The sequence below is a fragment of the Phocoena sinus genome, chromosome X (genome assembly GCF_008692025.1).
Source record: "Phocoena sinus isolate mPhoSin1 chromosome X, mPhoSin1.pri, whole genome shotgun sequence".
NCBI lineage: Eukaryota > Metazoa > Chordata > Mammalia > Artiodactyla > Phocoenidae > Phocoena > Phocoena sinus.
The window spans coordinates 16,454,156-16,480,482 of NC_045784.1; the positions used below are offsets into that span (position 1 = coordinate 16,454,156).

The following is a 26,327-nucleotide window of genomic DNA, read 5'->3' on the forward strand; positions in this document are numbered from 1 at the left end:
AGAAAAGTATCAGTGGTGCTCTGAGGCCAAGGAGCCAGTCAGCACCCAGTGCCAGAGCGAGGCTCCTGAAAAGGGCCCCATCTGGCCAGCCAGTTCAGAGAGGCTCGGGGCAGGCCTCTCTAGAGCCCGTTCACTGGCCTGACCCTCTCAGGAGCCTTCCCTTTAAGAGAATCTTTTTTTCCTAAAAGATTCCCCTTGAGACCCCACCCCAGGACTGGCCTCTACCAATTCCACCTTGTTTGAAATTGAAATTACCAATTACACACTTGGATTGATGCCAAAAGCCATTATCTGACATTAATGTCCCCCCAATTAATTTTTTTAAATCAACTTTTCTCTGATTACAAAAGTAATACGTGCACAATGCATAATTTTTAAAAGCCATAAAATGGTAACAACAAAACAAAGTCAACTATAATCTTGCCACCCCGAGGCGAGTACTATTACTATTTTGGTATATTTCCCTTCAGGCTTTTTTCTATAAATAGATAGCCTAGTTCACATGCTATGTAGTATTTCATTCTGCTTATTTCACTAAACATTATATGCCATGACGCTAAAAGTCCTTCATCAATATTTGGATTGTTGTAGAATCTTCTATTGCATTGCAATTCATGATTTAGTGAATCAATCCCCTATGTTGGGTAATTGTTTTCAAATCATTCCCCCTCTCTCTGTTGTTCTTTTTTTTTTTTTAATTAAGGAAAAGTGCTGCACAAATATCCTTGCACGCACTCTACATCCGGTGAGTTTAGCGGGTTCCTCAGCTGGGCCCTGGAAGTAGGGAATGAGACTCAGGGCAGGGAGGTCTGCTGGTGGGGAGGTGGGTGTGAGGGGGGTGGAGGACACGAAGCACACGGGGCTGGGGAGGGGGTGTGCCAGTGCTGAGGGCCTTGGCTGGGTGCTGCCAGGGGCTGAGACCGACCACCTACGTCATGGCTCCATCCTGGAAACAGAAGCCAGCTCAGGAGGCAAAACCGGAGCAGGCTGAAGTGATGAAAGAACAATTAAAAGCCTGCTGGCTCCGGTTCTCCACCTTGGCTGCAGAGTGGAGCCATCTGGACAATTAGAAAAAAAAGGCTCCTGCCTGGACCCCACCCTGGGACTGACTGGATTAGTCTGGGGCGCCGTCTAGGGCAGGCCAGGCTCTCCGTCTCTCCAGGTTTATTAGTTTGTTAGTAGCAGCCACATGCAGGAGTGCTGCTCCAGAAGAGACTGGGGGTGGGGAGGGACAAGCCAGGACTTGCTCACGCGGAGGAGAGGAGAGGGCGCTGGGGCCGAGGGCCATCGGGTGAGCGGCAGATGTCCCAGGGCCGGCCCGGTGAGGCGTCGGCCGCAAGGCTCCTCACAGGGTGGGTCCCCTGCCGACCTGGTGTGTAAGCAACAGAGGCGATCAAGTGGCAACCAAAGGCTTGGGTGACCACTGGTGATGAGTCAGAAACACAGCGGCTGGAGAGAGAAGGAGGCACTCGAGGGGGCCGAGCATGCAGAGCGGGGTGGGGGAGGGGAGCGGCTGGGATGGCCGCAGGCCCCCCTTAAGATGGACTCAGCACATCCCCTGGTGTGCAGGGACAGACAAGGTCACAGCCAGGAGACTTCTGCTGGACTCCATCTAGGCTCCCTCCCCACCCTCCCGGGCCCCGTGAAATAGTGAAGTCCCAGGGGGAGCTGAGGGTTTGACAACGTGTGAGAGAGGGGTCTCTCCTAAATCACACTTTCGAAATGACTCAGAGGTGGCCTGGTGTCTGTGTGACGCACTTAGACTGGGAGCCCCAGGAGGGCAGGGACCCATCTCTGCGCTCTCATAGCCTAGCGCCTTCCTGGGGCAAACATGCTTGACATTCTGTGAATGGAGGAACAAATGAACACACCCACGAATGAACCAACTCTCAAGAAAGAACTCTGATTGCAGGCGTGCAGTTTACAGAGGTGGCTGCTAGCGGGCAGTGAGGCAGCAGCTTCGGGGTGGAAGGCAGCCTTCTATGCCAGGGCTGCAGAGAAAGCCTGGCCGGCCCAGTTCGTTTCACTGGCTGAGGTCTGCACTAAAAAGTCCTGCACGTGCTGAAGCCTGGCCGCACTCAGCGAGCACACTCAGCCAGAGTCTCCACGGCAGGTGGCCCAGAGGACTGCCTCGTCTCTGTCACTCAAGAGTAAGAGGAGAGGGACTTCCCTGGTGGCGTAGTGGTTGGGAATCCGCCTGCCAGTGCAGGGGACACGGGTTCGAGCCCCGGTCCGGGAGGATCCCACATGCCCGTGCGCTGCGGCTGCCGAGCCTGCGCTCTAGAGCCCATGAGCCACAACTACTAAGCCCGCGTATCACAACTACTGAAGCCCGCATGCCTAGAGCCCGTGCTCTGTGGCGGGAGAGGCCACTGCAGTGGGAGGCCTGTGCAAGGCAGTGAGGAGTGGCCCCCCGGCTCGCCGCAACTAGAGAAAGCCCGCGCGCAGCAACGAAGACCCAACACAGCCATAAATGAATGAATGAATGAATAAGTATGTAAGTAAATAAATAAAAGAGTCAGAAGAGGGCCGAGTCCTGCAGGGGAGCCGCACTCTTAACCTCCTCATGCAGACTCAGCTACACTGAACTTTCTACATTTGAGCTCATAAAAAACACTTTTGGGAAACAACAAACAAAACCAAAGTGCCGGAAAGAAAAAGACACACCAAGGATGAGGTCACTCGATGAAACGGGAACCTCAGACCTTGAACTTCGACTCACTTCTGCTTTCTGACAGCGAAGGGGGAAACTCTTCAGCACTGTAACGCGAATTTTCAATGGCACAGAGCACGCTCTCATGACTGGTCGCAGTAGCTGAGATTAACAGGATTTCCATGACTAACCCGTTGTGGTGCAAAGAAAATGTCCCAATTTTCATGGTAGTTTTGAAATGAATCAGGCTGAAACTTGATATGAGCTTTCTCGCCTGGCTAGGAATTTTTCCCCTTCATAAAAAATGGTTTTAATGCCCATAAGCCAATCCAAAACTCTGGCAAATGCCGGGTATTTTTTAAAAGTTAGTTTCATACGGATGAGAGGCCCTTGGCTCTTCTGATACTTGGAAGATGAACCCTCTGCAGACATACAGGGATAATTCATGTTGGACACAGAGTCGGCTTGGAAAGGCCTTTGACTCTTCATGGCACACAGAGTTGCCCATTTTCCATGAATTTAAGTCACAGCTTATTTAGTTCAATTAGAAAATGTGGGCTCATTTTCCATCAATGGGAGGGATGGTACCAGTGACCACAGGTGACCTAAAACACATCCACTGAAAACATGGAGGAGAAACAGTCAAAAGTCTGAGATGGGCCAGCTGTCACCAAAGGAACTGCTTGTGAGCTCCCAAATGGCTCTGTTTATTTATTGTAGCTCGCTGCTCCGGGCTTGAGAACGAGTCCTAGAATGGAAGTTTCCTACATTTGAAGCCTGGCATTGTCGCTCCCTCCCAATACCTCTGGAAACCACCTCATCTCCTGCATGTCTCTGTCAAGGATCCTTAAGTCTGCTGGAAGTTCGTGCTTGGAACCGCTGTAATGGATTTCTCAGTCCAAGTCCTGTACCACTCCACAGGCTGGCTACCACCAGAGAGAGATGTGTAAAGCGCAGATCTGAGTACGTCCCTTCACTGCTTCAAGTCCTTCCTGAGTGCCAACGAAATCCCAGTGCCTTAGCATGGCCAACACACCTCTGCCCCTTGGGTGACTTCCTCTTCTCCCCTCCCCCTCCTTTCCTCCCTTCCCCTGGAGACATCAAGGCTTGGCTTGGCAACTAAGACCTCTTCCAAGAATGCAGACTGCACCCTAAAACTGACCTGAGCACTCCCTAGCCACTCATCACACCAATCTCCGCATTTAGCACCCTGAACTAACAGTCCTTGCCGACCTATCTGTCTCCCTTACCCGCCAGGGAAGAAGCCGTGGCTCTTATCTCTGATTTTCCCAGGCCTAGCATCATACCTGGCTTGCAGTGAGTGTTCAAGAAATGATTATTGAATAAATGAACAAACAACCTTTCTGGGCTTCAGTTTTCCCACCAGAAAAAAAGGAGAGCGTTATCTGAGCTATCAGCTTTGCAGGGTTATTCTTTTGTAAATGAGAGATTATGTGAAAACCCTTTCAAATCACGCAGGTAGAATTTTGCTTTCAGACACCATTGATGGAGTTGTGGGATTTGGGAGCAGAGATTTAAGAGGAAGTCTAACTCTTAGAAAAAAAATAACCCGTGAACAAAATTTTTCTTTTAAGATTTAAGATGAGAAAACCCTAAACCCACAGGGCCACAGGTACCTCCTCTACAATGAAGAAGCATCTCAAGGTAGTCTGGAAAGGAGAAAATCTCACCCTGCATGTAAATCCTTTGACTAGTGTGGAAAATCTGTGCAGACTACAAAGACGGGCCCATTATTAGGGGTCCGTGAACACCTGTGTTAGCTGAGTCACCAACTGAAAAATTCTCATTTGAGCAATGATTAGATTCTGCAGGAAAATAAGCCCTCCAAAATGTGTATGGATGCAGCAGATTTGCTGCCGTGTTTTCATTTATCAACCAGGTGTGAAGTTTTCAAGACACAAGCTGCTGGGAGTAAACAAGTTTGGGCTACCGGTCAGCCACCCGACTCCTCCACCCTTCACACGTGTGTGCTCATTCAATCCTCACAAAAACCCAGGCCGCGCAGGCTACTCTGTTCCATAGAGGGAGAGATAGAAGGTCAGAGGTTAGACAACTTGAACAAGGTCACAATCAGAAAAACGGCAGGGCCCACACTCAGATTCATGCTGGTGGAATTCCTTCCACTACAGAGCACTGGACAGACAGCAGGAACATTTGACCTTCCTTCTTAGCCAACTGATAGTGAATTCTGAGAACTGTTTCTACATCAAGAACAAGAAAAGATGCCAGGAAATGTAGTGTGTGTGTGTGTGTGTGTGTGTGTGTGTGTGTGTGTGTGTGTGTGTGTGAAGAAACCACTCTATGTTCTGATAACAAGCTGCCTTTGTTCTATTTTATTAAAATGTGTTTTTAAAAGGACCAAAAAGGGGGCTGGCTTCCTTAAAGAAATCTCTGGCAAGAAATGCAACGTGTTAGGCAAGTAAAGGAGGAATGTTTGGCGATTCAGTACAAAGCAATTTTTACATGGAAACTTGTAGCTCAAGAATAAGAGAGGGAGATAGAGTTTATTTACTCATTCACTTAATCAAACATTTATTAAATATCTACTGTGTGCCAGGCATAGTGAAAGTTCTGAGAATAAAAGTACCATCACTTTATATCAGCACTATCCATTAAAACTTGCTGTGAAAGATCCTTTTTGACCCACTTCCTAGAGAAATGGAATTAAAAAAATAAATAAACAAATGGGACCTAATGAAACTTCAAAGCTTTTGCATAGCAAAGGAAGCCATAAACAAGACGAAAAGACAACCCTCAGAATGGGAGAAAATATTTGCAAATGAAGCAACTGACAAAGGATTAATCTCCAAAATTTACAAGCAGCTCATGCAGCTCAATATCAAAAAAAACCAAACAACCCAATCCAAAAATGGGCAGAAGACCTAAATAGACATTTCTCCAAAGAAGATATACAGATTGCCAACAAACACAAGAAATGATGCTCAACATCAGTAATCATTAGAGAAATGCAAATCAAAACTACAAGGAGGTCTCACCTCACACCAGTCAGAATGGCCATCATCAAAAAATCTACAAACAATAAATGCTGGAGAGGGTGTGGAGAAAAGGGAGCCCTCTTGCACTGTTGGTGGGAATGTAAACTGATACAGCCACTATGGAGAACAGTATGGAGGTTCCTTAAAAAACTAAAAATAGAACTACCATATGACCCAGCAATCCCACTACTGGGCATATACCCTGAGAAAACCATAATTCAAAGAGTCAAGTACCACAATGTTCATTGCAGCACTATTTACAATAGCCAGGACATGGAAACAACCTAAGTGTCCATCAACAGATGAATGGATAAAGAAGATGTGGCACATATATACAATGGAATATTACTCAGCCATAAAAAGAGACGGAATTGAGTTATTTGTAGTGAGGTGGATGGACCTAGAGTCTGTCATACAGAGTGAAGTAAGTCAGAAAGAGAAAAACAAATACAGTGTGCTAACACATATATATGGAATCTAAAAAAAAAAAAAGGTTCTGAAGAACCTAGGGGCAGGACAGGAATAAAGACGCAGACGTAGAGAATGGACTTGAGGACACAGGGAGGGGGAAGGGTAAGCTGGGATGAAGTGAGAGAGTGGCATGGACATATATACACTACCAAATGTAAAATAGATAGCTAGTAGGAAGCAGCCACATAGCACAGGGAGATCAGCTCGGTGCTTTGTGACCACCTAGAGGGATGGGATAGGGAGGGTGAGAGGGAGACGCAAAAGGGAGGAGATATGGGGATATATGTGTATGCATAGCTGATTCACTTTGTTATACAGCGAAAACTAACACAACCTTGTAAAGCAATTATACTCCAATAAAGATGTTAAAAAAAAAACTTGCTGCGATGACGGAACCAGCTATATCTGTATTATCCAATATGGTACCACTGGCCCCATGTGGCTACTGAGCACACGGAATACAGCTAAGTGTGATGATTTCAATTAAATTAAATTTAAATAGCCACATGGGGCTAGTGGCAATGAAGATCTCTAACGTGATCCTACATCACACTATTTCTTCTCACATACGCTCAGTCGCTTCATTAGTCCATATTTCCTAAGTGCGTCCTATGAGCCAGGCTCTGGGCTAGGCATGGAGGGGGATGCAGGGGTGAACGAAACAGCCATGGTCCCCGCCCCACGGAGCTCAGAGCCCCCTGAGAGGGACCGAATTTTACAGACATAATTACAAATTCTGCTAGCTACTATGAGAGACAGGTAAAAGATGAAATTAGCAATGATAGCACGGTGACCTAATTTAGATCAGCGGAAGGGGTCTGGGAAGGGGTTGGGGCACACCTTACTGAAGTCTAGCGCTGAGAGGTGAAGTTTCATGTGCATCCATAGCAAACAGTGTTAAGGGGGGAAAAGTAACATTTCACTTTTGCATTCTTTTTTTTTCTTCTGATATTGGCTACTCATTTTTTTTTACAACATCTTTATTGGAGTATAAAGGTTCTTCAGAACCTTTTTTTTTTTAGATTCCATATATATGTGCTAGCGTACGGTATTTTTCTCTTTCTGACTTAACTTCACTCTGTATGACAGACTCTAGGTCCATCCACCTCACTACAATTAACTCAATTTCATTTCTTTCTATGGCTGAGTAATATTCCATTGTATATATGTGCCACATCTTCTTTATCCCTTCGTCTGTCGATGGACACTTAGGGTGCTTCCATGCCCTGGCTATTGTAAACAGTGCTGCAGTGAACATTGTGGTCCATGACTTTTTGAATTATGGTTTTCTCAGGGTATATGCCCGGCAGTCGGATTGCTGGATCATATGGTAATTCTATTTTTAGTTTTTTGAGGAACCTCCCTACTGTTCTCCATAGTGGCTGTATCAGTTTACATTCCCACCAACAGTGCAAGAGGGCTCCCTTTTCTCCACACCCTCTCCAGCATTCACTGCTCATAGATTTTTTGATGATGGCCATTCTGACTGGTGTGAGGTGATACCTCATTGTAGTTTTGATTTGCATTTCTCTAATGACTAGTGATGTTGAGCATCCTTTCATAAACATTGCTCACTACAGGCCCAAATTTGCTATTGAAAATGATTTAGTAAATAAAAAATGTATTTATTAGAAATCAGACTTACGCTATCATTCACAGGAATGTAAATAGGCACAGCCTTTTTTTAATGCCGTTTGGCAATATCTGTCACAAAATGTAAATGTGTACACCTTCAGATATTACGCTTTAGAAGTTAACCCACAGCAATGTTTGTGTACGTATAGAATGACGTATTTATGAGGCCAGTGGTGTTCGAACTGTTTACCAGTGTACCTCCTAAAATAAATTTTAAAAACTATGTACTCCCCCCAACAGGTTAAGTTGACGTCTAAAATTTTACACAAGTTTTAGTCACAAAGGATATAATTTCTGCTATATTCTAAATATTGCTATTTTAAAATATAACTATTGCTGTCTTGACTATATTCAATATAAATTTGAATACCACAGCAATTTAATGACCATCACCATCCACTTTTAAAAAATCATTAATAAGCTTTTCTCTAACAGTTGGAAATTCTGAATCATTCCTTTCCCTCTTTGAATTCATATTTCCATCATACTTCCACCACTGAATTTTATTCTAACGCAATGTTTTATGCTTTTGTTAATTTTGTCCATTGTTAACTTTTTCATCTTTTTCTGCTATAGGAACATGTATATAAATTGAGAATTATAACTTTTTCATTTCCTGAAATCATAGGCTCCAGGTGTAAAAATTACTTTTTTCTGGATTGAGTTATCCTTACAATTATTATTACTATGCAAATGATCAAAACATATGTATACACACACTACTCATTTTGATAAGGAATTTAATAGCATAACAAAGTAGAATTTTATTGGGCTTCTCCCACAATCACTTCATTTGTATTTGTATGACTCTTATCACCAGAATGACACGGTTTGGTATCGATTCTATTCCTATTTTTCATTTTATAGATGTAAGTGCCAAGAAACTTTGTTAACACAAAAATAAGTAGATAGGAATGGAAAGAATTTTGTTATCACAATGTCACTTAATTCCGTGAAGTCCTTCCAAGTTACATACCAAAAATCAGACAGTGGTCTAGCATCATCAAGAACTATTTTAAACTATCTATCGATGAACAACTCAGTGGGTGCCTCCTTCAATTTTGATGGAAGCAAATAATTAGAAACCAACCGACTTGTAAAAGGAGTTTTTGTCCAGTCAATAGAGTCTTTCAGTTTCTCAAGTCTAGCACCAATCTCAGAATTGTCTCTGAGTTTGCACCAGGGGTTTTTATACCCCTGGAGCGGGCAAGAGATTGGCTGTGCCATGTGAGGTGGGAGAGGGTGAATGGGAAAGGGGAGTGAGAAAGGAAAAGCAGCATGGCACCAGGGCTCTCAGGAGATGAGTTTGAAGAAAGGGCACATAAGAAGATGAGGCACTGTCCATGGCCTGAGAAGTCTCCATGGTCCCCCAAGGTTCATGTCGTCCTATTTGCAGATCACTGTCCTAGGGTGGTCTTTGCAGCATTGCTCCTAGTGAATTGGCTACAGTAGAGACATGCAATGGAATATCACGTAGCCTTTAAAAGTATAAGGTTGACCTACGTGACTTATGTGGAAAGATGTCAAACATACATTATTTAGTACAAAAGAACAAGTGTGGACTAGAACTGTATTGTATTAACATGATCACATTTTTAAAACATCCAACCATCCATCCATCCATCCATCCAGTCACAGAAAGACTTCTAAAGGTGTGTACGACAAATTAACAGTGATTACCTCAGGGAGAGGCTGGGATACCAGGGGACTTTCACTTTCTAACTTCCCGAGTTCTTTCATTTTTTGAAAGTGAGCACCTTTTCCCTTTGTAATTGGGAGGTGGGGAGCAGCTCTTTAATATAAAAAGCCAACTGAGCAAATCATATGAAACGATATCCGATACAGCTGTCAAAATCTCAGCTGATTTATGTTATGTGTTTAACATAAGAACTTTCCTATTTTCCTATTTTCCAAGAACAGTAGTCACGGCAAGAATGTAGGTTGATACTTGGTTCTTCTCTCTACCTGAACTGCAGCTGTACCAACTACAACTCAGAAAGCGCCTGTTTTGTCTCAGCCACGTCACACCATGTCTATATTTTACAACAATCCTCTGAGGTAGGTGGGCATTAGTAACTAACCCTGTCATAAAGAAGAGGAAAAAGGAGCTGAGACTCACTCAACCTGGACTGCGGAGCTATGAATTCAAATCTGAAGCCACCCGAAGAACTGGTATGCATTCATGACAAAGTTATCCCCAATGCATACACAAAGTGCCAAGAAAAAGAAGGTCAACATTGCGAGTCTTTCAGTAAGTCAAATGTGTTCAATTTTTAAATTGGAGATTATATCCTTTCTACCAGGCGATGGCATTTGTTTTTTAAAATGTGCTTCATTAGTAAAATAAAAACCAGCAGGCCCTCAAATTAGGCTTTTTTGGGGGGGCGGGGATTGGGGGTAAGTGAGCCTGGGAAATTCCAAAGATCATGTGCCACCCCAGGAGAAAGGACTCACGCCTGGGGAGGTGGAGAGTGCTACTACAGGGCATCGGGAAGCTAAAGAAAGATTCTCTGGCTTGAAATCAGGCCTCCCTGTTCACTGACACCTCATCTTAGCTTGTCACCACCAGATCCAGTTTCCTTCTAATGGGGCCCCCAACCTCACTCTGCAAGTGCTCAGCACTTTTCTCTTTTAATGAACCAAAGGCAGTGGGAAGCAGAGCGGGCTGAGGTTCCCAGACCATGCCCTAGCAAGAGTCCATGGCTAGAAGGAGTCTGATAACTCAACTTTCCTCCTTAATAAAGGGTAGTTTGTCTACAACGCTTTTAGTATGACAAAGGGGTACTTGAGCATCGTTTTCTGGCAGGTTATGTATCCCTCTGGATATTTACAAGTCAAAGAGAAGCCATAACAGGGCTCTGCCAATCCCTGAATCCACAGCCAGTGGGTGGAGGGGGCATCGCAGGCCAAGTAAATGCCACGTGCAACCTGAGAGCTGACTGTCACCTGTTCCCTTCTTGCTTCCACATTCATTCCCACCTCAGAGGCCTCAGTGGGGCCCACTGCGGATGTAACACAGGATACTACATACGTCTCTTTGCTGTGTATAGACTACTTTGAATCCACTAGGTGTCCCTCTGCATTTGTATTCTTAAAGCTGAAAATGGTCTCAGAGTGTAGCAAAAGCAGAGGTGTTTAAGCAGCTGGGCTGAACGAAGAATGCCACGGCCCTGACCACAGAGAGGGAGGCGACCAAAGTACCAGGGGAGGGCACACCACCCCTGCACACAGGTGAGCTTCTGGGGCTGGCCACAAGTCCACACAGCTAGTGGGCACTGTGACCCTCTTCAAGCCAAGACCCATCTGAAGGATGCTTGCTGCACACCCAAATGCCCCCCACCCAATCTCACCAGTCACTCACTCTTGCTCAGGGCAGGCTGATGGCTGTGGGTGGCTTGGGCAGGATGACACTGTTCGCTCTCTGTGTTTTAGAATAATTCACACCCCCAGATACATCACTTCCAGGAGGTTATGCAACACTTATGATCGTCACCCCCACTTGGATCTGCTTAACCTCCACCTGTGTTTGTACAGTTGTCATGAAACTTTTCTTACTGGCACTTTGAATGTTTATTGCTTTTGTGCTTATTGGATGTGATGGGGTAAAAGTAGTCTGTGGAACCCATCAAAAGTAAGCATGAACCTAATCAATGCGACAGACTGCCAAAGGCCAGGATTGCCTTGCCGGGGGCCAAGCAGGCAGAGGTGAGCACCTCAGTTTTGGTCTGGACCGATGTTTCCAACTGTGTAGATGTGTCAGTGGAACCCTGACACAGCAGACTCTCGGAAGTGCTGAGAAGGACAAGGGCTTGCCATCAACCCATCTTCTCTAAGACGGTGAGGTGATTTGGAAACCAATGCCGGTGGCCAGATTGGCCTCGTTTACTCAGCACAAACCTCGGCTGTGAGCCCTAAGAATCTTAGGCGAGAGGTCGGGAACCAGGGGAAGGGGCACTGGACGGGGAGGTCCAGGCGGAGAACCTCTTCTGAGCCAAGGCTAAGTCCTGAAGGGCGGGGAGGAAACCAAAAGCGGTCAGAGGGACTGACTAGGTCCAAGACCCAGCAATCACAAGCTCAACCTGTTTCACTTCCTTGGTATAAAGCGTTTGACCCTAAGCACAATCTCTTTTGCCTTCTATCACCACACTTGAGAAATGCATAGTGCTTCGCAAATCATCCTGATACAAACTGAAGTTTGGTCATGACTGGTGTCCCTGAATAGGAGCCAGAGCCCCACACATGCACACCCCACAGCCTCATGTGCAGATTCGATGGTGACATAGCAGGGACCACATCTTCCTCTCCTCTGCACGGGTAAGGCCAGCCACCTTCCTGATCCCAAACACCATGTCTGTCTGAAGGTCACTGGTAAAGGGACACTGTCTGTAACAGTGAGCTGTGGCTCTCAAATGAAAGCTCTCACGTCAGAGCAACTAACCTCAAGAGAGCCGAGAGGTGCGGCTTGTTCACACACATGCTCAGCCAGCAGCCCTTCTGGAACACTCCAAATGTCACCCATGGTGTTCTTTAAGACAGGCAGGACACAGTATATGTTGTCCTATTAAACCCGAGAAATTGCTCAATGACCTGAAATGCTACAAGGCCCAATAACTGGCTCTCTAGTTCCAAAAGGGGAAAGTTAAAATATAAAAATGGGGACAGAAAAACCAACAGCCCAAAGCCTGGGATCTAACTCTTCCCCGAAATCTGTCCAAGAAATCCCAAGAAATGGTTTCTTATGGCATAAGGCAGAAATTTCAAATAAGTTAAAATTTTAATCACTTGTTTATAGAGGTTTGGTGTCATATTGACAAAATTTTGTGTTACTGGTCACTATTAAATTGCTTTATACTATATACAGTCTTAAGCTTTACCACACAGATTTCGAATTTAGCACTGATTAAATTTCATGTTTGTTGTTGTCCTTTCATTTAACATCCACTTAAACACTGGGTATTAAATCTTGGCAGAGTATCTAATCCCAAACATAACACCCTTTCTGTATGAAAATCAGACGCAAATTATATCATTTTTTTTCTAGGGCAAGGAGAAGGAGGATGAGCGTTCTCTCAAAGGTCGTGGCAACTTCCTTGGTCCGTGCTTAGGTGAATAACTTAAATATATTTACTTTTTTGTATATAAACTCACAAGTTTCCAAGAGCTCTGAAACCATTTTCACACTCCGTTTTATAGAGATTCTCAGGAAATTAGATGGGCCATCCCAGGACCATAAGGCTGCACTCAACTGAGGGGACACTGTCCCTATCCCAGCTGTTCCTAACTCACCACTGGATTCTTGGCACTGACTGGGCTTTCTCAACTTTGGTGCTATTGACAGTGGCATCGGATCAGTCTTTGCTGCAGGGGCTGCCCTGTGTACTGTAAAATGTTTAACAGCATTTCTGGTCTCTACCCACTAGATGCCAGTAGCATCCCCACTCCCACCTCCACCCCAAATTTGGGACAATCAAAAATGTCTCCAGGCATTGCCAAATGTCCCCTGGGGAGAATGGTTGAGAACCACTGATATAGACCAACCTCATATACTGGAAAATTTGGGCTCCACGGGTCAGGGGGAACTAGGTTCAAATCCAACTCTGTGATTTACCAGTTGGTTAACCTTGCCCAAATTACCTGACTTTCTTCATTCCCTGTCCAGTCCCTGAAAACAAGAGACATTACACCTCCCTCACAGGGCTGGTGATGATGAGAAATATATAAAATATACCAAACGTCTAGTAGGCACCTGGTGACTATTAGTTCCTTCTTTCCTTTTGCTCGCTCGCTCCCACTGCTGTGATTTCACCACTAGAACCTCAGGACAACAGTAGAGGGAGATGAAGAGAGAGAGCGTATGCTCTTCACTGCACTGGAGGAATGATTCTAACACTAGGACGTCATACCCACAGTTATGTTACTCAGAAGAAACTATCACAAATTGTACCTCAAAGAGGAATCAAAGATTATAAAGGCCTGTTATACCCCCAAATATTCTTAGAAAAGCACTCCTAAGTCTTCCAAATGCTTTGTGATTATTCTATCACCACAGCTGCGACGATACGTATCAATGCCCAGGTGGGCCCCAATTTAAGAAAACTGTGTAAAACAATACACTTATTTAACACCTTGAAGGAACTTACTTGTATTACAAAATGATTCCACTACAAGCTTTTAGAGAGCTTCCTTAACACACCTAAAACATAATCCTATTTATAAAAGGTTGGTTTATAGACAACTCAGAAACACTAACATAGTGGCTATTAAATAGATATACAAAGCTGTTTTATAAAGTGAGGCAAAGGTGTGTATATCTTTTTTGACATTGAGACCTCAAAGTGAATGCTCAGAAAATTTCAATTAGCTCTCTTTTCTTTTCAGTAGCTTTACTGAAGTATAATTTAGATACCATAAAGTTCATCCATTTTAAGAGTACAACTTAATAATTTTTAGTATTTACAGAGTGTGCAACCATCAGCACAGTCCAGCTTCAGAAGCTTTCCAGCACCCCAGCCAAAATCAATTAGCTCTTAATAGCATTCCCAGGGCATAGGTAGGGAAGTGCTTTTACATTTCCTGGTCTGAATGAACCACAGGCCAAGAGGCATCGGTGAGAGATCCGAGAACAAGTTGAAGTTTGCCTTCAAAGCTTCCAAACCAGTTCCACATCCTAAGACCATAGACTGTAAAGCTGGTAATACTTGGCCCCAAACTGACTGGCATATGAAGTGTGGGTCTGTGGGGTCAGTTGAAAAGATAGAGGGGAAATCAGCTTCCTCAAGTGAACAGGGGTGGTGTCCATGTAAAGAGACAGAAGTGGGAAAGGTATGATGAGATTTGAATAGAATGGAAAACAAGAGTCAAAACAAAGAAGGCAAGCAACTTAGGAGGAATGAGAAGGGCTTTTTTTTTGAAGTCAATTAGTTGAAACTAGACGGCTCAGTTCCCAGGCTGCTTCGCACCTGGAGGCCTGTTGCTATGTGCTTTAGTGTGAAAGGAACGGAAAATCTCCGTAGCATTGAAGTGTAACAATAAATCCCACCATGCCATGGGAACTACAATATACTACTTGATAAAAGTAAATGTTATGGCACTTGACTTTGCGGCCTCTAATCTCCCATTCAATCGGAACAGAGATTCTTCCGTCAGCAAGAGAAAACCAGACAATTTAATTTTCATTTCTGTTCATGTGCAGGCCTGTGTTGGAGCTCATCCATGTTTCCTATTATGTTACTTGAAATATGGCCGCATAGTTTGATACAAACAGTATCTCAAACTGACATCAACAAGTTAGCTTTGGACCAACTGATTTCATTCTAAATTATCTCGGGCTGACAGATGCTGGTAGCTGCCCACACGAGATCTGAAAAAGCCATGCTCTCTAATTTAATATGATAATAATTTAAAATTATAGCTTTATTAAGAGGAAACACAGATTTATTTATAGCTAACAACGATGATTTCCAATGGCTTTCAAGGCTGTATTCTGTTATTCGCGGCGGCCCACATTCGGACAGCTTCAATTGTCTGAAACACTAACAAAACATTCTGGTACAAATAATTTCCTTCTTGATTCAAAACAATGAACAAATGCTACAAAAGCAGATATACAAAAGCAGCCCTGAAGAGAGCCAGCCCCTTGGCAATGTCCTAATCTTGACCGACCCATCTGCAAAGAACATTTCTGCATCTGGACCTAAGACACTTTGCTTAAAATCCTCTCCTCCGTTGGCCCCTGTGATGTTGCAAGAGCCCACTTTTCCCTTAGATGAGGGCTTTGCACAAGGTTTAGTCTTCAGTTCTAGGTCCTTCTTTCTCTTTTTTCATGGTAAGGATTTTATTTATCTTCTTGACTTTATCACTTTTAAGCAAACAACAACATTAATAATAAGCACCTCTATCTTTTGGCAGCTCATCAACTGATTTTACATAATTCTGGAAGGCGAGGTGAGGAAGCTTAGAGAGATGTTAGAACTCTTTATAGAGAACGAAGCTGAAGCTCAGAGAGCTGGTGTAAGTTACAGAAGGTCACCCAGCCAGGAAGCAGCAGAATCAATAGCACTCAAACCCAGGTCTGCAGACACCAAGCTCTGCCCGCCGCTCTGGCCTCAGCCTCCACCTTCAAGTCCTCATCCAGCACTGACATGGGACGTCCACCCAAATCTCAATGTCAACATGCTTAAATTCATCACGTTTCCCCCCAAACCAGTTCCTCCTCCGGATATGCTTATTTCTACCCAAGTCATTTCCCCCCACCAATCAGTCACCCAACCCTAAAACCTCAGAGCTAACAAATCATTCTCTCCTCCTCCCAAATCCCATCTGTTCCCGAGGACCAGCGATCATTCTCTCGCATTGCTGCTTGCGCAGCTACCCCTTGTTTCACAAGCCTCTTCTGAGCAGCTCCACTCTGGCTCCCTCACACTACCTCTCAGGCGAACTATCAAATAACCTGACTCCCTGACACCCACCTTCCCTTCATCTGATTGGTCCCACAAAGCTCCATCACTTATTATCTGAATTTTTAGACCCGATCATGTCACTTCAGTGTCAACCATCAAGAGCTCCCACTGCCTGCAGAAAAAATTACAAATCCATCCCTCTCAAACTCAATCCAGCCCCGACTTACATTTCCGGGTCAACACCACCCCTCCACGTCAGCGCAAGCTCTCTGCCGCAGCCAGGCCGACCTATGCTCAGGTATCAGCCCTCTCCCTGTGATTTCCCTGCCTCTGCCTCTGCCTCTGCCTCTGCCTCTGCCTCTGCCTCTACCGAAGCGAATCCAACTTCCAGATCCAGGTAAGTCTGTCCCCCTTCATGGAGCCTGCCCTGACATCCTAGGCACCAAGGAGCAGCCCGAACTCTGATCAGTCTTACTTCCTACCACTCCGTCAGCATTTAGACAGACCGTCAGTGTTACACTTTCCATTTGCCGTCTTAGGGGCCGCAACAGACCCAAAGCCCCTGGAAAGCAGGGCCTGTGTATGAGTGGTATAACCTTGCACTTGAGCAGTAGGTACTCAAGGATTTAGTGGTTGCTTACAAGGCTGCCAATCATCATTTCTGGCAATGCAAATAATATATACATTAAATTATTAGCTTCAGGAATTATAGTCTTCTGGGATTAATGTCTTCTTGGCAAAATGAGGGTGAGCCACACCTCAGCATCTCTTTCTGGGTGCCCAGATACATACACAGTACGAAAAGCTTCCATAGGCTAACCCTCCCCCATCAACGTCCCCAACGTTTCCCAACCAGCTTGTCAGTGTTTTCGTGACCGCCACCTCAGCCATCTCCAGACCCAAAGAAAACAAGGCTCAGAGGCCAACGCTCTTGACAAGCAAGGCACGGCCCTGTGCGTCCTGGAGGCGGGTGATACCTCCCTTCCTGTGGCGGGCCCCGTGTGACCCTCACTGTCAATTCGCCAACGGGCCAGCCTGCCTTAAAATGGGGCCCAAATGTTGAACCACAGCAGTAAAACCAGAACTTAATCAGGCTCATTCTGGTGCTTCCTTCTCATTCACGGCCAATCGCTGCTCTGCTCTCCTCTGCCCTTTAACCAAGTCCAAAGCTACAGCAGGCTAGTGTTTCTACTATTGCATCAGCCCAAGCTGTCAGAAGCTCCTGGTCACGCTTCTTGACTGCGCTTCTCAAAGGCTAAGCGAGGATGTAAAACAGTTTCTGGAACCAGGGCAAACACTTTTGGTATTTACGGTCACGACATATCCTACTCCCAAGCTGTCATAAGATCAGACCAGACACTGCAGGTCAGCAGTTGCAAAGATGCAACTCTATTAGCAGGTTCAGAAGAAAACTGCACCCAAGAAAGAGTAACCCCAGGCGCTGAGAATGCTCACGTTGGGCGCCCTAGTGAGCATTCGCTTACAAGGCCTGCCAGCTGTCGGACGTTTGTTTCTAAATTGAGCGGCCAATGCAAATCATGCTGGAACCTTCCATGACAAATCAATCCTTGATAGTGGCTGCCAGAGGTTAGGGAAGAGGAGTGGGGAGGGGCGCGTGGTTAGTGGTTATAAAACGGCAACATGATGGATCCTAGCAGTGAGGGAAATGTTCTGTATCTTGACTGTGGTGGTGGATACACAACCCTACACGTGACCAAGCTGCAGAGAACTAAATACACATAAGTACCACTACAACTGAGGAGTCTGGTGGGGTGTATCAATGTCAATATCCTGCTTGTGACCTTGCACTACAGTTCATAAGATGCTACTGCTGGAAGAAACCGGGCAAAGGGTATGTGATTCTCTCTGCACTGTTTCTTACAACTGCATGTGAATCTCTAATTATTACAAAATAAAAAAATGTAACTTATGAAAGGCCAAGTCCAAAATGTATCCCTCTCTGTCATGTAGAATATGAGAGTGCTAATTTCTGACCATGACAGGTACAAACAAAAGATGTAAAGCTGAAAGAAATGTGGTCCCTGAATCTGGATTTCTTAAAAGGGCTGTCACCCCATCACACCAACAGAGGCCTCAACCAGCACGCACTTGACCGCACTCCACCCACGCACATCCCCCCAAAGCCCTCTGCCCTGTTTACCCACGGACTCGAGCTACCTTCCCATCTGTCACATGGTGGTATCTTGACCTCAGGAAAACTCACTCACGTTCTGAACTAAGTGGCAATTACCGCATCAAAGCTCATTTTTAACTCAAAGTCAAAACACTTAGTGCTGTGTCTACAGTGAATTCCGCCATGCTGCATGTCCACCCATTCACCTTTTTAGACTAAATACATAAATTGCTGGAAAATATGAATATAAAGTGCTAATGCCCACTTCTCCAAAAGGTCTGTTCATCATTTTTTTTTTTTTTGCGGTATGCGGGCCTCTCACTGTTGTGGCCTCTCCCGTTGCGGAGCACAGGCTCCGGACGCGCAGGCTCAGCGGCCATGGCTCCCGGGCCCAGCCGCTCCGCGGCATGTGGGATCTTCCCGGACCGGGACACGAACCCGTGTCCCCTGCATCGGCAGGCGGACTCTCAACCACTGCGCCACCAGGGAAGCCCCAACATTTCTTTTCATGAGACCTTGCAAGGAATTTTTCCTAAGGCCGGGGAGAGTAAAAATCCCAGGCGTTCTGTTTTCACGTGGAAACCACCATTACTTCCCATCTTTACAAGACTGCAATATCTAAAACCAGCTGAGGGTTGTTAGCCTTGCATTTAAATGGTTGTGTTCGTTCTCATCAGGCTGGTGGAAGGGGCAAATCAAGCTCTGTGGTTCTTTTAAAGTTTTGCAAAGAGAAGCGAGAATGCTCTCCCTACTCACCGATGTCATTGCTGCGGTCCGAGAGGTCCTTGTCCAGGATGCCGGAGATCGAACTGCCCGCCAAGTCGATCTTTGGACCGTCACCCCTGCATTAAAGACACAAGTCCGGGCATTTAATAACTGGCGTGTGTCCTTGTCATTTCGTCAGCTTTCTCGCTGCACACAAGTTAAGGAGTACGCTGCATGGGGGATGGGTCACACTGTCGCCTCTGGGGCTGACCAGCAGGGGCTGACAAGCTGTCCAGCCACATGGGCCGTGGCGCAAACCGGCCGACAGACTGGAGGCCCTCCCCTCCCACACACATTTTCAGAGACGGCTATTTTAATAACGACTGTTCAGCAATGCATCTTCAACCACAAACCCTCCTGTTGGTCCACAGGGTGCGACGTAGGGCCCGCTCCTGCCCCATGGCCAAATAAGCACCAGCAAACGATAACCAGGAGCTTCCCTTTTAAGGAGCCAGGAATTTAGCCAATGTTGCTTGTCAAAGGTCGGCTACTTTTAACCTTGAGAAAAAGGGTTTCTGGCCTGGAGCCGAGGCACCACCCAGGCTGTTGACAGGCACAGGTGTCAAGTTGAGATCTGGCAGCCTGAAAGCTGGCGCTGGGGCATGGGCCTGTAAGATCAGACAGCTGTTGGGTGGGTGGCCCTGTGCCCATCAGGACACGAGAGACTTCCCTCTCTATCTGGGCTAGGAGCAGCCCTTTGGGATGATGGGGACAGGCCTCCAAGACGATGAGAGAAGCAGCCACTCATGCGTGGGCAGAAGGTTCCTCCAAATCCCTCCAAACGGGCAGCTCTGGGGACCCTTTCAGGCGGATGAGACCTGAACAAGATTATCCAAGGTCTGTGATGGCAAGTGAAATAGGAAAAGATCCTTGCCCTTAAAATGAGAGATTCTTGTCCATGAAATGCGAGGGAGAAGCCAAGTAGTTGTTCCCGGGAAAGCAACAGAAGTACTCCATCTCACAGCCCCCTGTGCTCACCAGGCAGCCGAACTACACAACGAGTAACAGATTTATTCCAGGTGGGTATTGTCAAATACCCACCACGCTGGGGGTGATGAGCGGGCCAAGCCAGGTCGTACCTGCTCCGGAGGGTCTCGTGGCCTAAATGGGAGAAAGACACAGACAGACAGCCCCGAGCCCACATGGCACAGGCTGGGTAAGATACAGGCACATCCAGGTCTTAAGGGAATCAAGAACTGGGTCAAGACAGAGATCTGCGGGGTGCGCTGGGAGCACACAGAGGAGGCGGCATCACAGTTGGGCCTTGGAGGAAAAGGGACAGAGGACGTATCAGTAAGAGGCACGATGGAGCAAGGACCCAAGGGTAGATGGGAGTGCCCAGTGTGGCCGGGCTAAAGTCTGAGATCCTCAGAGAGCAGTGAGAGGAGAAAGGTTGGCAAAGGTCAGACGGTGCTGGGCTGAGTCTCTCGGGGTTCAGTTTGCCTGGAGGCAATGGGGACAGAGGAAAGCAGAAGCTGGCGACCTGTAAACCTGGAGGTAAGGGGCAGACTTCTGGATTCCCCATCCAACAAGGGGTGATGGGGGTGGCATTCAGCGAGACATGCATATCCTTGTGACAGTGGAGAAGGCCCAGTAGACAGAGGTCAGCTTCCCTCAGCTCCCAAGTGAACAAGACTGGCTCTTAACCTCAAGCACCCTCGGCCAGAAGACAAGCAGAGGTGAGAACTCCAGGGAACCAGGGCTGGGCCGAATGGCTTAGTCTCCACCAAGAGAAAGTACAGCTCTAAGACTGTGCATGGGCCTTAGGAGTCTGCCTCACCTCAGCCTCCCAAGGCTGTGGGACCCCCGGGCCAAATTTCTGTGGCAGACCCCCTCTCCACCCCACTGGCTACCGAAGCTCAGGCCCCACGGGGCACACTCCCTTGGACAGACAGCGAGCCAACAGGAGTGGCAGGATTAAGGATGTTTATTTCAAAACTTTATTGGCAGGGCCCGAGCATCCACTAATTTGAATGTAAACTTCTGAATGAAACGTTTTAGAAATGTGGTACTGTTAGTAAGAAAGCATTTTCTTTTTTTTTTTATTCTTTAAATTTTTGGCTGCACTGGGTCTTCGTTGCTGCATGCGGGCTTTCTCTAATTGTGGCGAGCGGGGGCTACTCTTCGTTGCGGTGCGAGGGCTTCTCTCATTGTGGAGCACGGGCTCTAGGCACGTGGGCTTCAGTAGTTGTGGCTCGCGGGCTCAGTAGTTGTGGCTCGCGGGCTCCAGAGCTCAGGCTCAGTAGTTGTGCTGCACGGGCTTAGTTGCTCCGCGGCATGTGGGATCATCCCGGACCAGGGCTCGAACCCATGTCCCCTGCATTGCCAGGCAGATTCTTTTATTTTTTTTAATTTTTATTTATTTATTTTTTTACATCTTTATTGGAGTATAATTGCTTTACGATGGTGTGTTAGTTTCTGCTTTATAACAAAGTGAATGAGTTATACATATGTTCCCATATCTCTTCCCTCTTGCGTCTCCCTCCCTCCCACTCTCCCTATCCCACCCCTCCAGGCTGTCACAAAGCACCGAGCTAATATCCCATGTGCCATGCGGCTGCTTCCCACTAGCTATCTACCTTACTATGCTTGTTAGTGTGTATATGTCCATGACTCTCTCTCGCCCTGTCAAAGCTCACCCTTCCCCCTCCCCATATCCTCAAGTCCGTTCTCCAGTAGGTCTGCATCTTTATTCCTGTCTTACCCCTAGGTTCTTCATGATATTTTTTTTTCTTAAATTCCATATATATGTGTTAGCATACGGTATTTGTCTTTTTCTTTCTGACTTACTTCACTCTGTATGACAGACTCTAGGTCTATCCATCTCATTACAAATAGCTCAATTTCGTTTCTTTTTAAGGCTGAGTAATATTCCATTGTATATATGTGCCACATCTTCTTTATCCGTTCATCCGATGATGGGCACTTAGGTTGTTTCCATCTCCAGGCTATTGTAAATAGAGCTGCAATGAACATTTTGGTACATGACTCTTTATGAATTTTGGTTTTCTCAGGGTATATGCCCAGTAGTGGGATTGCTGGGTCATATGGTAATTCTATTTGTAGTCTTTTAAGGAACCTTCATACTGTTCTCCATAGTGGCTGAACCAATTCACATCCCCACCAGCATTGCAAGAGTGTCCCCTTTTCTCCACACCCTCTCCAGCATTTATTGTTTCTAGATTTTTTGATGATGGCCATTCTGACTGGTGTGAGATGATATCTCATTGTAGTTTTGATTTGCATTTCTCTAATGATGTTGAGCATTCTTTCATGTGTTTGTTGGCATTCTGTATATCTTCTTTGGAGAAATGTCTATTTAGGTCTTCTGCCCATTTTTGGATTGGGTTGTTTGTTTTTTTGTTATTGAGCTGCATGAGCTGCTTGTAAATTTTGGAGATTAATCCTTTGTCAGTTGCTTCATTTGCAACTATTTTCTCCCATTCTGAGGGTTGTCTTTTGGTCTTGTTTATGGTTTCCTTTGCTGTGCAAAAGCTTTGAAGTTTCATTAGGTCCCATTTGTTTATTTTTGTTTTTATTTCCATTTCTCTAGGAGGTGGGTCAGAAAGGATCTTGCTGTGATTTATGTCATAGAGTGTTCTGCCTATGTTTTCCTCTAAGAGTTTGATAATTTCTGGCCTTACATTTAGGTCTTTAATCCATTTTGAGCTTCTTTTTGTGTATGGTGTTAGGGAGTGATCTAATCTCATACTTTTACATGTACCTGTCCAGTTTTCCCAGCACCATGTATTGAAGAGGCTCTCCTTTCTCCACTGTACATTCCTGCCACCTTTATCAAAGATAAGGTGTCCATATGTGCGTGGGCTTATCTCTGGGCTTTCTATCCTGTTCCATTGATCTATCTTTCTGTTTTTGTGCCAGTACCATACTGTCTTGATTACTGTAGCTTTGTAGTATAGTCTGAAGTCAGGGAGCCTGATTCCTCGAGCTCCTTTTTTCGTTCTCAAGATTGCTTTGGCTATTCGGGGTCTTTTGTGTTTCCATACAAATTGCGAAAATTTTTTGTTCTAGTGCCAGGCAGATTCTTAACCACTGTGTCACCAGGGAAGCCCAGCATTTTCATTTTTAAAAGTTCTTGAGGGCTCTTAATCTTATTACTTGGTATCTACAGAGCCTGAAAGATTTGGTGCTGTCATCTTCCCAACTCACAGACTGAACTCAAGTTACACTCACAGCCAGACAGCTCTGTCCTTTTGGAAACACACCAAGGATTAAAATTTACAAAAACACATGTTCTGTCCAGGGAGAGAGGTCACTCAGGCAAGGAAAGTCCAGTTAATTCCACTGACCTTTTTTTTGGCCAAAGGTGAGGATGGTTGGAGGTGACACCCTGGTGGGCAGCTGGGGAGAACGTCATGGGGGCGGGGGTTGGAGGTGTGTATGGGGAAGGAGATTTGCATGTCAGTGAACCATGTGTATCTCAGAACAACTCGGCTGCTTCTGAACATGTGGCTTATTCGGGCATTTTAGTAACTGTGGGTCTTGGAGCTACCATTTCCCTCTTTGGTTTGATACCTGGAAGCTTCTAGTCCAATGTGAGCCTCTCTCTCGAGGGGGGCCGTAGAGAACTCTATGCCCATTGTGGTGCTCATCCGATCTTGGGCTGTATTACTTTTCTGCCCTTATTTCCCCTTTACTGTCACTCTTAACTATTTTATTCTTTTATATGCATTTTTGAAAGTTACCTCCAAGCCCTTGGGGAACAGGGCAGGGTAAAAAGAAGTAATTTTTAAGAACAGGGTGTATATCAATAGCATTTAAAACGTTCATCGGGTCTACGCTAAAGAGATAGTCTGAAATACCCAACTGGGTTTTGCAGATCAAGATGTTTATCATGGCATTATTTGTAATAAAGAAAAACTGAAAAGAACTGGAGTCTTTCATAAATGGGGGAACAGCTGAATAACCTATGTTACATGATGGACTTTTATACAGCCATTAAAATGATACATATAAACAGTTCACGACAACAGGGACAGATGCTTATGTTACAATGTCAAGGCGACAAATAAAAGTTAAAAATGACATACACCTCACTGCACATGCACCCACATGCCCTTATGATACTTGTAGAAGTAACGAACATTTGCCTTTTTTTCTGAAATGGGAATGCATTATGTACTTATAATAACTGCATTATTCCCTAAAGACATAAAGTCGTATGACATTCAGTATGATCACACCTATGTAAAATCAATGAAAAACAAACCAAAATATACATAGGAAAAAGATGGGCAAGAAACAGCCCAATATGTTAATAGCAGTTGTCTCTGGGATAAGCCTATAGGTAAATTTTTCATTCCTTTTAAAGTTCACTCTTTTTTTAAAAAACTTCACTTTTTTTTTTTTTGCTGTACGCGGGCCTCTCACCGTTGCGGCCTCTCCCGTTGTGGAGCACAGGCTCCGGACACGCAGGCTCAGCGGCCATGGCTCACAGGCCCAGCCGCTCCGCGGCATGTGGGATCCTCCCGGACCGGGGCACGAACCCGTGTCCCCTGCATCGGCAGGTGGACCCTCAACCACTGCGCCACCAGGGAAGCCCTAAAAACTTTACTTTTAATCACAGAGATTTGTACAATTCAGGCAGCTTATGTTCGCTCTCCTTTCTCCCCAACAGTATCATCCAGGTAAAAGATGAGATTGCCTGGCCCCTACCTACAAACTCTCCTTTAAGGATCTCCCCCACCACAGGTGCCTCTGTGATCCCCTGTGACCACACCTGGAACTCACCTGGGAACCACTGCGGGGGGGGGGGGGGGGGGGTGGAGTTACAAATCCTACACTGAGAGGTCCAGGTCATGAGGGATTCCCCCCACCCGAAGAAATAGGAAATAGCAGCTGTGAGTGACCGCTCCCCAGATTCTAAAGCGCCAGCCATATTCTGAAAGGTTGGGATCCTCCCATCCCTCTGAATAAGTCCTGATCCCTCATGCCAAGAGCAGACACAGGCTTTAGGCTGAAATTACCTTCTACACAGGGCCAGAAACAAGCCTATTTTGAAAACACAGTAGGTGTAGTTTAAAAAAGGTTCTGATCCTTCCAAGTAGGGAAGCTGCAGCTGGTGTTTTGACAGTGTTCAGACTGTGGGTGTGGAAGCATTTTACAATGTCTATTTGTAAATGCCTTTCACTGTATTTATAGACGTTTACAACAAAGCTAATGAATGTCAGTTCCGAAAAATAGCAGAAGTTCTGAAATTCTTCAAAGCACATGTTTGGAGCGGGTGACACCCAATGAGGCTGCAGCCCTCGATGGTCCCTGCTCTCCTCCAGTCTGCCCAACACATGGGTACCATTTTGGCAAAAAGGATGTTACTAAATTCAACAAAAGAGGAAAAAGCTCATACTTTTGTAGTTTACTAGCTCCTGCGAGGGCTTGTTTTTTTTTTTTTTTTTATGGTGAGTTTCTATGCCCACAGCTGTTAAATAAAGGGAGAAAATAGAAGAAAGCAGGCACATCCCCATATAGCCAAAGATATTGGAACATGGTTGTCCTTACTCATCTCTGATTGTTAAATCAAAATAATGTTATTTTCTCGTATTTCTTCAGCAGGTTTGCTTATGGATATTTAAAAAACGTGACTTGGAAAAAAAAAAAAAAAAAAAAAAAAAAAAAAAAACGTGACTTGGATAGGCAACTAGCAACTAAGAGTCTCCTTGCTTCTCTGGCCAGGGACCCTAAATCGCAGGGAACAGGTTGACCAGCCCAAGGACACCCAGCAGCAGTAAGTGGAACCGAAAATCCCACAGAAGTAACAGCAGCACCTACGCTTTACTGACTGCCTGCCACAAGCCAGGCACTAGGATAAGCTCCTTCCGTGTACGATTCAATCGCCCCAACTGCCCCTTGAAGTAGCTACTCTGCATGGCACCCAGAGCCCCCTTCTGTGAAGGGCTGGTCGCCCCCGCCGGTGGAAATGCTGTTGGCCCCTCCAGGGACTACCTCAGCTGCAGAGAGCCTCCTTGGCCTTTCCAGCGTGGCCCACATTTCACCGTATAAAAGTCTCAGCCATCTCAGCCCAACATAAGACAACTCAGAGGGGCCATTTTAGCCCCAAAGCCCCCATGGACTTGGCCGAGGCTTTGGGGAGCCAGCATCACAACTTTTCTCCCTCTGCCCAAAGCGGCTTCCTTCTCCCTCCCCACAGGCACTGAACCCTACACAGGTCTCGCATACTAAAATTTGCTTCCTGGAGAAGCCCACCTGTGTGGCCCTTCTTTTCATTATATAGA

The 26,327-nt window shown here is 45.7% G+C and overlaps 1 protein-coding gene across 7 annotated transcripts in view; it reads right to left on the reverse strand.

The window, feature by feature from the left end:
- SH3KBP1 (SH3 domain containing kinase binding protein 1) overlaps window positions 1–26,327 on the reverse strand; it is a 346,613-nt gene that overhangs the window by 15,482 nt on the left and 304,804 nt on the right. For all 7 annotated transcript variants that reach the window (XM_032618709.1, XM_032618713.1, XM_032618712.1 and 4 more), the window contains one exon: window positions 19,066–19,151. In XM_032618709.1, the coding sequence (XP_032474600.1) occupies window positions 19,066–19,151 (86 nt within the window). The remainder of the gene's footprint in view (window positions 1–19,065; window positions 19,152–26,327) is intronic.